Genomic DNA, 12,852 nt, shown 5'->3' with positions numbered 1-12,852 from the left:
CTCGCAATTATAAATATTTTGATATTCAATTATCCTTGAAATGGAAATACTTAAATTATTTCGTATTTTATATCGAAATTTAACGCACATTATATATTTGATCGTAAACGCAACGATGGTCGATTCGATTCTTACTCGAGGAAATGAACTATTTTAATGTCCTCTTGAAGGGAACAGACCTAGTCTTCTATATACGGGATACAATTTGAAGATATTTAGCTTAAAAATTCAACTTACTTGAAAAAATAAGTTCCATTATTATATCCAAAAAAGGGCACAGTGTATGTCAGCATCCATATGTTGCCTCCCCCACAGTCATAGTACGGCTTCGACCATTTACCATCCTCGTATGTAACTGAGAGGATTTCATCAGGTTCTCTTTCTGTATGGGTCGTGTCGTTATAGGTGTATGTATTGAAACCTGTATTGCAAAAAAGAAGGGTTATATTGAGAGAAGTAATTATTTTTTATGGTTAATGTACTTTTTTATAAGAAAACAAAGCATGGTATTCAACACTTAACTGTAATGTTCCTAAAATAAGGGAAAGTGCAGAGAATTAGGTTTTCTCTGTCTAAATATCTTTTTTTTATACTTCACCCGTAATCCCGCACGTAGAAGAGTAGACTGGGGAACCTAAAAGGAACGTCATATCGCTAAGTTCTCTATGCCTACGCTGCTATATGCGAGATACTGCGTGAAGCTGACTTGGATTTAATAATCCATTCCCCTGAGGGATCGAACCCACGGCCGTCGCGTTACAGTCACACCCTTGTGCCATTGCACCATGACGGCCGCAACATATTATGCACTTTTGTGTAAACACTAACATATTGCCTCTATCAAAATTACAACCCAAAAAAATTTGACTTAAAACAAAGCGTACCAACATTTAATCTCAAGATGAAACGAATGTCAGCCTCAATGGGTGTTATTAACGGAAATCGAAGCTGAGCTAAAACGATAATGGCGAAGAAATCGTGATGATTATGCGGGAAATTGTGAACCACAGCGTGGATTGTGATTGAAGTGGAATGGATGGTTATGCTATTGCATTTGGTGGGGAAATTAGGACACGTTTATCCAAACACAATCAGTTTAGATTCAAATACATTTATTTGTATACTTTTAGATACTTTAAACATTTTTGAGTACCAGTTAGAAGTTACCCCATCGTTCCCCATTTTTCACCAAATTCTAGAGACATTGTGTGGAAATCAACGCCGGTCTTTACCGATCGAGATACCATATCTCATTCCCTCGAATGGAAATCGAACCAACAAGATTTCGCGGATTCCAATGCATCTATTTCAAAAACAAAAAACAAAACAAACATAAGGACAAGAACGCGTAAACTTCTAGTTAACTAATTGCAAACTTCATAAGCTTAAAACAATGCATTCCTCCAATCTACATACATATAGAATATTACATAACATCACGAGTATTTCTCCAATGGTTCAACCATTTTGGCCGGATTGGTTTAATTGTACTCAGCTCTTAATGGAATTCCAAGATGATGCTGTCTCAATGCCGTTCTGGGATTTGGCGTTAATTGCTGTATATTAAATGATGGAATTGTTACTATAGAATCTTGATTTACTTAATATTATAGCTTTTCCGAGATTAAAGTTTTGTATATAGGAATATAAGAATAAATATTGTTCAATTACATTTATATACATAAAATACATTTAGTTTATAATCAGATGCATTTTTTGCATGTTTTAAATTAAAATACAAAATATAGGCAAGTAAATATAATGAAATATAATAAAAGACGTTTAAAATGATTTTACAGTAACAGTACAGTTTAATGTTCTCGATCGGACAAAGTACAATATTAAGTTCTACCACGCTAGGGATCAAGGTCAACTAAAATCAAAAAGTTGCCAGTATCATTTCTTCCTAAGCGTGAAGTTACAATACGTAAATTTATATATAGTATAGATATACATTCAGGCTGTATCCCGAATGTAGCATGGTAGGCAAAGGGAACCCCTTGTGTTGAGATACTCCGTTCTCCATGTACCGCTCAATTCAAGACACTGCGTACTAGGAGGAGGATCGAATTACAACGCTTTGTCTTGTCACCTTAGTCAGAAATTGAAAATAATTCTTTCCCCCGGATGAGAATCGAACCACAATCGGCCTCATAGATATTTGTTGTGATTTTTTTTAATAAATAAAACACTATTATCTTACAAACTTACCACGTCTAAATTGATTGTTGTTTCGTATCACACGTTCAGCATTCTTGCGGGCTATGTAAAACCATTCAGAGGTGTTGCTCAAATATTTGTACTCCACCGCTAGATCCTTTGCCAATATCGGCCCTTCTGGCAACCGGTACGCAAACGGGCAGAAAAGTTGATAATCCTTATATTGATACTGATCGTAGCAATTTCCTGCTGCAAAAACATCATCATCGAATTCGACCATTGAAAAAACACTTGCATGTAATAAATATTCATTGTGCATTACTTGTGGACCAGCGTACTTCCACAGTCTTGTGAGCATATTTGCTCTATTTACAGCAACGTCCGCCTCTATTCTGAATCGTTCTTGGGCATATCTGTCTACCACGCCTTCTCCTAAATTTAAATCCGTCCCCGCCGTACAATTTTCACCCAGCAAATGTTGAGTTTCTATTAATCTTAGAAATCTGGTGACAACGTCTTCGGGTACGGCTGGTCGTGGCACCGTTACATTTTCAAAGTCATTTGTATCATTTATAATGTTGTCTTTAACAATTCTGTCAGATATCGCTTCGTCGGCGGACATCCTTTGTGTTTCGTTATCATAACTATGTTCTACATTAATTAAATGATCTAACAATGAAATATCAATATTATCTTTAGAAATTATATTTCCTGTATAATTTCCAAAATAAATATGGTACGAATCAGACGTAGTTTCTTTATATCCATCCTCATCTGGCGCGCCGTAAGGTCTAAGGGCTGATACGACCGGATCTTCCCCCGATTTGTCAATGCTCTCTGTAACAAAGATTAATGTTTACTACCTGTTTTACCAATTTTATTTGTGGCTTTAATTTATCATCCTTCACAAAAAAATTTGCAGTATAAAAAACAAATTCTCAGAATAAAATTATGGGAATATTTAATACTTTTTACAGCTTTAGCAAGTAGCATAGTAGGTAGAAGGAGCTAAGATTAGTAGTAGACACTCCGCTATTGAGTACAAGCGAGGCAAAAGTGGCGTTGACGCGGTACATAACACCGCGCTTTGCCTCGATACTAGAGCAAAGAAAAGAAAATATAAAAACATTTCATTCCTCTGAGTGGACATCGAACCCACAACCTGTAGCGTTTTCAGTCACACGCTTGTGCCCCTTTGCCACGACTGGCTTTATTTTTAAAATTTAAACAACTAAAATAGATACAAAACCTATTTAAAAACAATGAAATTTCCTTATAATTAATGTTTCATTTGATGAAGTATCCAGTTACATTACAGGCAATTATGAAAATGTATAGTAAATAGTACTAGTATTTTTATTATCCGATATTAATTACATTATCATTGATAGCAATTATTGGATTTCAAATAAAAATGATGGATATAAATTAAATAACTTGCGAGACCGCTGTTATTGAATATGTATGAAGTTCATTTACATATGTGTAATTGTTTTTTTATATGTTTTTGCATGGTATTTATTTAGATATCATGTTATTCTGCTATAAATTATCACAAAATAATAAGTCTTTTTATTATTTTGTGCTTTAGGTTTCCGTGCCTCTGAATGACAAAACGGAACTGTTATAGAATCACTTTGTTGTACGTCTGTCCGTCTGCCAAAACAATTTATTATTCCCTTAGAACACAAAAAAAGTAGCTTTAAAGTCAACAAAATCAAAAGATATGAGCGTTTTTGAAACAAATTTTCTGCATTTTTTATCAAATTCGCCGCGTAATCAAAATAATGGGTATTTCCAGTAGACCTACAATTTTGAAATTATTCGTCATTCAAACAATACAAAGTGTATACGTCCGCAAATTTAAGTTTTACTTTTATAAATTGTTCTTTTCTTTGTCTTATCCATCTTGAAATTGGTATGGAATCCTCGGAATGCGAGTTCGACTCGCATTTGAACGGTTCTTTTGTTCAATAAGCATAATAATATATCTATATAAAGTATTAGTAGACCGAGTGGCGCGCCGCGCAGTGATTGTTGACGTTACTATCCCACATGATGACAATCTCGTGAAGGCCGAAAAAGAAAAACTATCTAAATATTTGGACCTAGCCCATGAGATTACCGCCATGTGGGATGTCAATGCGACTATCATTGTGCCGATAGTGGTTTCGGTTAACGGTCTAATAGCGAAAAGCCTCGACCAACACCTTAAGAGGCTATCGCTTAGCTGTTGGATCAAGAACCGGATACAGAAGGCAGTATTACTTGAGACGGCACGTATTGTGCGGCGGTTCCTCTCTCTGGAGCCCTAGCCACCGATGGCTTGGACCCTTGTCCCGCCCTCGGAAGAGTGGTTTTTTATATTTTTAAATGTATCTTTTTTTTAATAATTTATATTTAAAAATGTAAAATTGATTCACATATTTAATAAAAGTATATTTTATCTATATAATATGTATATCAAAAATATAAAAAAAAACTAAAAAATTATAAATAAGCCTAACACACGGAACTATACGGCCGTCCAATAGTAATATACATGCTAAAGCATTGGCCATAAAGCGGATCACGGGAAGCTTGTAAAATCAGCTATAGCGGCCTCTGTAAAGGAGGATTTTGTTTATTAGAACAACAAATTGCGTTGCGAGGCAATTGATAGCCCAACATTATTTATTGAAGGCAATTTCAGTTCGCCTAGGGATATTTTTTTTTTTACTATGAAGCTTGTTAGCAGGATAGACTGTCACTTTATAAATCTTTAATATTCTTTATTTTAATTCTATACGAATAGTGTATTTTTTAATAGTAAAGCTTTCTATTAATTCGCTCTATCTATTAATAGAAACTTTATTTCAACATCTTTTACGTAGTTAGGCCTACCTGTTCTCGAAAATTAAGAGGCGGGCCCTATATAACTAGAATTAAAATAATTTCGTACTCTAAAATAATGACTTATCCATACCTATATTATAAATTTGAAAGTAACTCTGTCTGTCTGTCTGTCTGTCTTTTACGCAATCAGGGCCAAACCGCTAATTTAATTGTAATAAAATACACATATAGAGATACATGAGAGTACCGGGATGAACATAGGATACTTTTATTTCTTATATTCGTAATATTGTCGATATATACTAATATAAATACATTTTAATTTGACATGCAATTTATTCCGCCATCTTAATAACAATCGTCACTACGCGTTGCTAAGCAACGGCTTGCAAAGTTTGTTGTTTTAAGAAAACGTCACCCAAAGTGAGTTTGCTTAATGCATACATGGCGCGCGCCGATATAGATTTGTATACATTAACAAAAATTAGATGATTTCTATAATTTGATATTCGTCCTTATGAAAATAAATATAATAGTCACTTTTAGCATTTCATCTAGATGGAAATTATAGTTTACTGTATAACATTCTAATAAATAATTAAGGAAATGTCACTGATTCCAAATGACCTAGCCTACGAGTGGTATAGTATGACCGACGCGAACGGGCAGATGACTTTGATGGTTTTGTAAATTTTTATATATTTTCGAATTACTGTTAATTTTTATTTAATTGTTTGCTGCGTAATTTTAATCATTTCGGATTTTATTTAATATTGTTCGCAAAAATTAATAATTAATTAATATAGAAAAATGTTTAGTACGCGCGCACGGCAAACTGTAGGTACTTTTTCTAATATTAATAATTTCCTTTAGTTACTTTTACTTCTTTTGTTTGTCCATTTCGGTTACTCAGATATTTTTTCTAATAATAAATCTCCACTTATTATTATTTTTTAACTTATTTTAATTATTTAGGCTTATATTTTCGCGGGCGTAGCCGCGTCCGGGCCCACTAGTAACTATATATATAGATAGGTATATATTATGAAATACAAAACAATTTTACTAACTACCAAGTCACTTTACATAGTGAGTTCCCAAATCAACTGCAGAAGGGTCTGACTCTGAACTATTCAAAATGTCGGATCCATCACTGACGTTTGACGGATTTCAAATGTTATCCCTTAAATTTTGCACTTATAGCTTACATGGGAATTGTAAACCAAAGTATTGCTACCAACAATATATAGGTGTAACGCGATCGGTTGTCTTTGAGTGCAGGACGTCAGTACCACTCCATATATATTCAGCTATTTTCAGTTCAGCTATTTCCAATTTCCTTAAGTGGCGACACTCTAAGCTGCGGTTTTGTTCAAGAAAATAATTCATAGTCATGAGTTGAATTGAATTGAATTCTTGATATATGGAATAGTCCTGAGTAGAAACAGAATCTACAACCGTCACGTTTACAGTCTGATGATCCGTCACGACCGCCTGTCAAAAAGTCTTCTACGTACCTACATCAAATCAATTTCTTTACAAATGGACAGCATTCTCACATTTTATTCACAAATAATATACGAATTTCTGCCAAAAAAAATCACAAATAATTTGAATATATAAAAACGAGTTGTATAGAAATTATTAGGAAGTTTATATGATATTTTAATTAAATTATTCATAAAAAGTATTGTGTACTCAATAGTTGTAGGCTCAACGATGGTTCTACTTATAATTTTTTTATTTACATCATAAATACAACGTACTCGTACGTTTCTTATAGTGTGGAAACAAAAAGTTAAGAAGAATCTGAACGAGTGGAAGTCTTGGTGGACCAGTTCATCAAGAGTTCCCTACTTTTGGTACCCCAGCATCATAACATGGGTTTTGTTTCCTCTGTGAGATTCCTAAATATTTAAAAATATTGGGCCACGACAGACATCCTTTTCAATCAAAAGTTTGATTTGAATCTTGAACACAAGAAAGTGAATGTCATCGAAATAAATAAGAAATACTTATCTATAACTTTCTTCAAGTAACTTATTGGCTGACGAACACCGATATATTTCTATAAAAGGTTTTTTCCTTTGAAATTAATAAATCTTAAAAACAAAATTGATGAAAAAACTTCATAAGAAAAACGAAGATTTATCTTTTTGTGGGTTATCATGATATTGTAACAATAGCATTAGGAAAAGTAAATTTAAGAATTGAAATCTTTTTTGTGAAAGAAAAAGATTTCGCACTAAAGGGGTGTAGCTTCCTTTGTAGTGGCAAAAATATGAGTAAGCGTTGGGCTAATTGGATCCATTATATAATTATTTAGTAATTTCCATTTGGTTACATCAAGCTTGTTTTGTGAAAAATTAGATAAAAGGGGCTAAAAAGTGATATAATTAGTACGGGAAGTTATAAATGGTTTTCTTTTCTAGGGTTCCGTAACTCGAAAAAAAAACCGATCCTTTATGGGACCATGTTGTGTGTCCGATTGTCAAGAGAATTTATTTCAAGATCGCGTGGATGTCCCGATCTGAAATTAATATTAAATGTTCAGGTCAGTAGTCCAAGTTAACACAACCAAAAAATACGTTTATGTATCGATTTTGCTGCACTTTGTACGAAACTAACCGTGTAATCATAATCTTCTAAGGGCCTTACAATTATAAAATTTGGTAAAACAAAGAAAACTGTCTAAAAATCCCTGGTAAAAGCATTAAGTTATTTCGTAAATATTTTAGGTTGGCAGCAGACAATTTCAATTTGAGATAAAGAGATTTCTAGCACGAATTTAAATTAAAATTCTTTTCGAAGGTGGAGAAAGGTTGCAAATGACAAAAGACATACTTTATTAAACAAGTTTTCTGTATATAAAATTTTAAACCTTTGTGACGTAGTGAGTAAGGCTCCAGTAAGGGCGATGATTATAGGTTCCATTCCAATTCTTAAAAAAAAAACACTTTTTGGATATAAATTCTGATAGAACAGTTTGGATGGGCTCATTCAGAGCGTAATCTTTCATCATTAAATATTTTTATGAATAATTATGTTATGAAAAAAGCCAAGGTTAAGTGCGACTCGGACTTGTCCACCGAGGCTTTCGTACGAATTTACAGAAGGAAGTACAACTTATACAAATTGACCAACTTAATTTTGCGGGTCTATGCACTAATTTTGTATGAAATTAATTACAAATACAAATAAGTTTGCAATAATTTTTATATGAAACAGGTATACTTTAACAGGTATACACATATATTTCGAAATTTATTCCTTTATTTGCAGTGTACGCATTGCATTGTAAGGTAATAGTCGAATTTCATACATAATGTAGCAAAATCGATGCATAAGCTCTCGTATTTTTTCTGTGCTTCAATTTTCTGGTCTTGCTGGGCACACAACAAAGTGATGGTAAATTAAATTAAAAATATTTATTACATTTTCGAGCTACCATGAGATAAAGGACAGCGTTGATTCTGAAACTCAACACGCAACGCCTCCAGAATTTGGTGAAAAATGAGGAATATAATTGTCTTAATTTGCCTACTCTCAGATACAGCATAAAGCTAAAAAAATACGGTTTTTTATAGATGATCCAAAACTTTTCTAGCTTTTCTAATATCTTAATTGCATATAATTTGTCTCAAATATATTAATCTTAACTGAAAACAGTTTCAAAATGAGACGATTAAAAAATAATATCCCACAAGAACCGCGCATACAAACCCCGAACGAATAAGTAAGTTAAATAACGGGTGAAAATAGTAGAAAGCTCGCTAACAGCGCTTCAAAGGCCGCGCTAAGTGCTTTTTGAATATTTCCACATCAGAAACTCGGTTTTACACATTTAAATGATTTGATTTTTTTTTTAATTGCAGCTTTTAAAACGGATTAATCGTGTATATTTAGTTTTGCATATTTTTGAGAAACTCATTTTTTATAGTGAGTCTACTCATTGTCAAAGAATTTAACATAGCAAAGTGTTTGAAATGTCAGAAACATATGTTTTTAATCCGGTTAAAGAGCCTTGTTCAAAATATGCCAAAATCAAGAAAATCAAAGATCTTATCAAATTTTATCTAATAATCATTCAATATTATGGGTGAAAATCTAATGTTAAATCCAAATAGTGGAGGTTTCATGAATATAGGTTTCATGTATATCCATCGTAATTAATAGGAAAATACAATTTTGTGAATTAGTGAGAGGGGTGTGAAATCATAGTGCTAGTAGTAACGTATCGAAAATAATTCAGAATATTAACGGAATGAGTCAAAATCTAGTCAGTATATATATATATATATATATATATATATATATATAACCGTTTTCAATCATTTTAACTTACTAAACAAAAACACAGTAAATAAATGACATTAAATACAATCAATAGGGAATATTAATTGTATTTAATTTATTGATTGAATAAATTTATTGATTGAAGTACGGAACTCCCAAAACCGGAGTCCGAATTGCACTTGACCACTTTTTTATAAAATACAAGCGAAAAATCTTAATAAGGCAATCTCGTCCGCCACGTTTTAATAAGCTTCTTTTAAGTCTATTACCAATATTTGCTTAATAAGGCAAAGTATACGAGAATATATTTCTACTATAGATATAATAAAAATGTTACTGATCTACATGTAATTATACTGTTTGTACTTGGAAAATTAATGAGAAAAACCAAAATCAATGGATCTCGTCAGAAGCAGGATCCAAATGGATGATTTTTATTTTATTGTCTGCTTGTCTGTACGTGCACACATAGACAAGCAGACAAAATACTTAAATAAAAATGTATTATTATAACATTAAAGTAGAGTAAGTTGTCTAATTTAAAAAACTAAAAAAAGGAAAAAATAATAAAACGATAATGAAAAGGATTTCTATTGCCACGACATTCCACTACGTCATGAAGATCTTATAATTAGTCCACGTAGATTAGATTTTTTTCTAATACTCAGATTTCTCTACAAATATCACCAACAAACTATATGTTACGAAGGGGTGGAGATAAAGTATTTTAGCACTAGATACGCTTACAGTAAACAAAGTGCTTATTTCGCTCAGTTTCACATAAATTTTAATCATGAAGCCCTTGTACGAGAAAATCTTGTAAAACATGTTCATTTTTCAGCCTAATGGAAGTCTTTATATGACGTCCCGGTTTTATTAAGAGCCTCGTTAGAAATTCTTGGTTGATTTTGATCTTATTTTGTTGGATGAGATAATGGAAACTGTGGTAGTCAAATCTTGTGTCTTTTAAATTGGGGATAATGGTTTTTAGTGATGAGGATAATACTAGTAAAGATCGGCTTAAATGGAAACCTACATTTTATAAGGCTTAAACACATAAATTGAGGCTAGTAGAGTTTGAAACTTTAAATGAGACTGGTTATGGGTTTTAATACTAGGTTCCCTCTGCCTACCCTGCTGTGTGCGAGATATAGCGTGAAGCTGATTTTTTTTATTTTTATAGAAGTCCCTCTCCGGAGCTTTGCTCCGCATTGATTACCGCCTTAACACTAGAAGCGCCGCCGTCCCATTTTTGACCCAAACGCAAGGTTGATTGTATATAACTTTTTTATTTGTTAATTTATGTAGATGAATTTTTTTTACTATTACCAATTTTACACCTTTATTTAATTAAAAATATAAATAATTTTATAGCAGTCATACTTTTTGAAAAAAAAAATAGATTTACCTAGAACTGCCGCTGGGTCATTTTTGTCCCGCCATTATTATTTTATTATTTGAGGGTATAATTTGACATATTTTCATGCCTCGGGGCCGAGGTGGAGGGGAAAGGGCAATGCGGGGGCGGAAAAAAATGAATAGTAGGTTTAGCAGTCAATGCCTAAGTTTTTAGGGTTCTGTAGCTTTTAAGGAAAAAAAACCCTTATAAGATCATTTTTTTTTCCATCCGTCTGTCTGTGCCTTTATCTCAGGAATGCTTGGAGAAATCGAATTGATATTCATATGAGTATATGAATATCAACTATATGACGATCTACAGTCCCTCGATTTCCTGAAAAAGAAGAAAAAGAGAATTCGAAGAAATAGAGAGTTCGAAAGTGGGGATCGAAAACCCTCTTAAAAAAATCTGTATTCCTGTAGGTATAATTAAATTTTTCTACACGAAGAACAAAATAAACATGATTTTTCAAAAATAAAAATATCGACAATACGTTTCAATTTCACTACTTACCAAAAATATTTAAATATAGATTCAATCTGCAACAGTATCACGTATGCATTCTGCTTCAAGGGGTCCCTGGAGATACCCACTTGACCCCTTGTCGGATAGGTTTGACAGCTTTGACAATTATTGACTTTCTTTTCCGGTTTATATTAGATCGTTCGTCTCCCAAAAATCAGTAGTTGATAATTAACTTGGTCTGGTACTTGTACATAAGGAAGTTTCTGATGTTTTGCTTAGTTTATTTTCAGTTTGTGATATATTTTGTAAGTATATATAAAAATTTAGGTTGTCGTGACACAGGCACACAATCGTTTGACTGTAGCACGATGGTTGTAGGTTCGATTTTCACTCGGGGGAATGAGTTAATATTTAATAATATTTTCAGTTACGCCACATGCAATCTCTTAAAAATCAGCAGAACGTGGGATACGAAGTGCATAAAACTTACAGTTTTTTAACTATACGAATCAAGAAATACTCATACAAGAAGCATAGTTTTGAAAAAACTAAGAACGATTGAAGCAATAAGTTTTGTTATGTGATTTATCGAATGCCTTTTTTTCAATTTCTGTTTTTTCTAAATATGAAACCGTTTACACGTATTCGTGATAAGAGCGCATGAAGGTGGAAATAAAAGAACTCCTTTGATGTTTTACATTACTTTAACTTTGCTCAAAGCTTGGCGTATTTAATATTTGCTCAAGTACTTCCGTTTTTAAGCAAAAGGAGAATTTAGTGCTCCGATCCTCTTTTATTCATTTACAGTTGAGAAATGGAGTTTCGCCACTCAACATGCAATGCCTCCAAAATTCGGCGAAAAATGTGGAACTAAAAAAGTATTAATAGTAATATAGTGTTTTAACTAGGTTGTAGGTATGCGGGATAATAATGGCAAACAGAATAATTCTAATAAGCTAATTTTTAAATTCCACCAAGTGAATCAAACCCACAAGCCTCGCGTTAGAAGCCAGACGTGCCGCTCCGAAATGACGACCTCATATAATATTTTAATATGAATAATGAAGTAAGAGGGAGGGGCGCCACTGAGCCACGGTTAGCATCGTTCTCTGTATTATTTTACGTTTTAAAAATTAAATAAGAGTTCATAGTCAGTGAAAAGAAGACAACTGTTGGAAGATACCAAGATACACGACATATGTTGTGGATACGGACAAATAATCAGTGAAAGACGTTTTATTGTGAAAACAAAAAACAGACCGTTAGTGTGATTTCTTTTATGGCATTTTCAAAAAATACGACGTCTAAAGTGACCAAACTCGTGAAACTGCGACTAGTGCAAACTAATTATAGATTTTGTGGGTGAAAAAAGGAAAAACATAAATATATAAAGAAACTTTGGTAAAAATTGCAAAATAAGCAACTCATTTACGTAACTAACGCCATCTCTTGGAAGCAACAAAAAACAAGTTTACGACTCAATGATTAAGTTTGTTATTGGATTACCAGTTTGAAATCGAGCCACAAGAGGTCGCTACTATACAGAAGACAACACATTAATACATTATATGATATTTTATTACTCTCAATTCTCAAATTAAGAAAAAAAAATAAACATGGAAGAAGTCTTAAGTGCTTTACGGAAAATTCAGAATGAACTAGACGAACAGAAAACAATGATTTTAAAAAACGGAGAA

The 12,852-nt window shown here is 32.8% G+C and overlaps 1 protein-coding gene across 1 annotated transcript in view; it reads right to left on the bottom strand.

Annotated features, from left to right (window-relative positions):
* Window positions 1-12,852, bottom strand: part of LOC146535382 (metabotropic glycine receptor) — a 97,613-nt gene that overhangs the window by 35,384 nt on the left and 49,377 nt on the right. The window contains exons 2-3 of the mRNA XM_085190655.1: window positions 2,212-2,997; window positions 238-421 (exon numbers count right to left, since the gene is read on the bottom strand). Coding sequence (XP_085046781.1) covers window positions 238-421; window positions 2,212-2,997 — 970 coding nt within the window. The remainder of the gene's footprint in view (window positions 1-237; window positions 422-2,211; window positions 2,998-12,852) is intronic.

This window comes from Heliconius melpomene, chromosome 10 (genome assembly GCF_056956725.1).
Source record: "Heliconius melpomene rosina isolate 202511_hmr_F chromosome 10, ASM5695672v1, whole genome shotgun sequence".
NCBI lineage: Eukaryota > Metazoa > Arthropoda > Insecta > Lepidoptera > Nymphalidae > Heliconius > Heliconius melpomene.
This window is presented reverse-complemented; position numbering and strand designations above follow the sequence as displayed.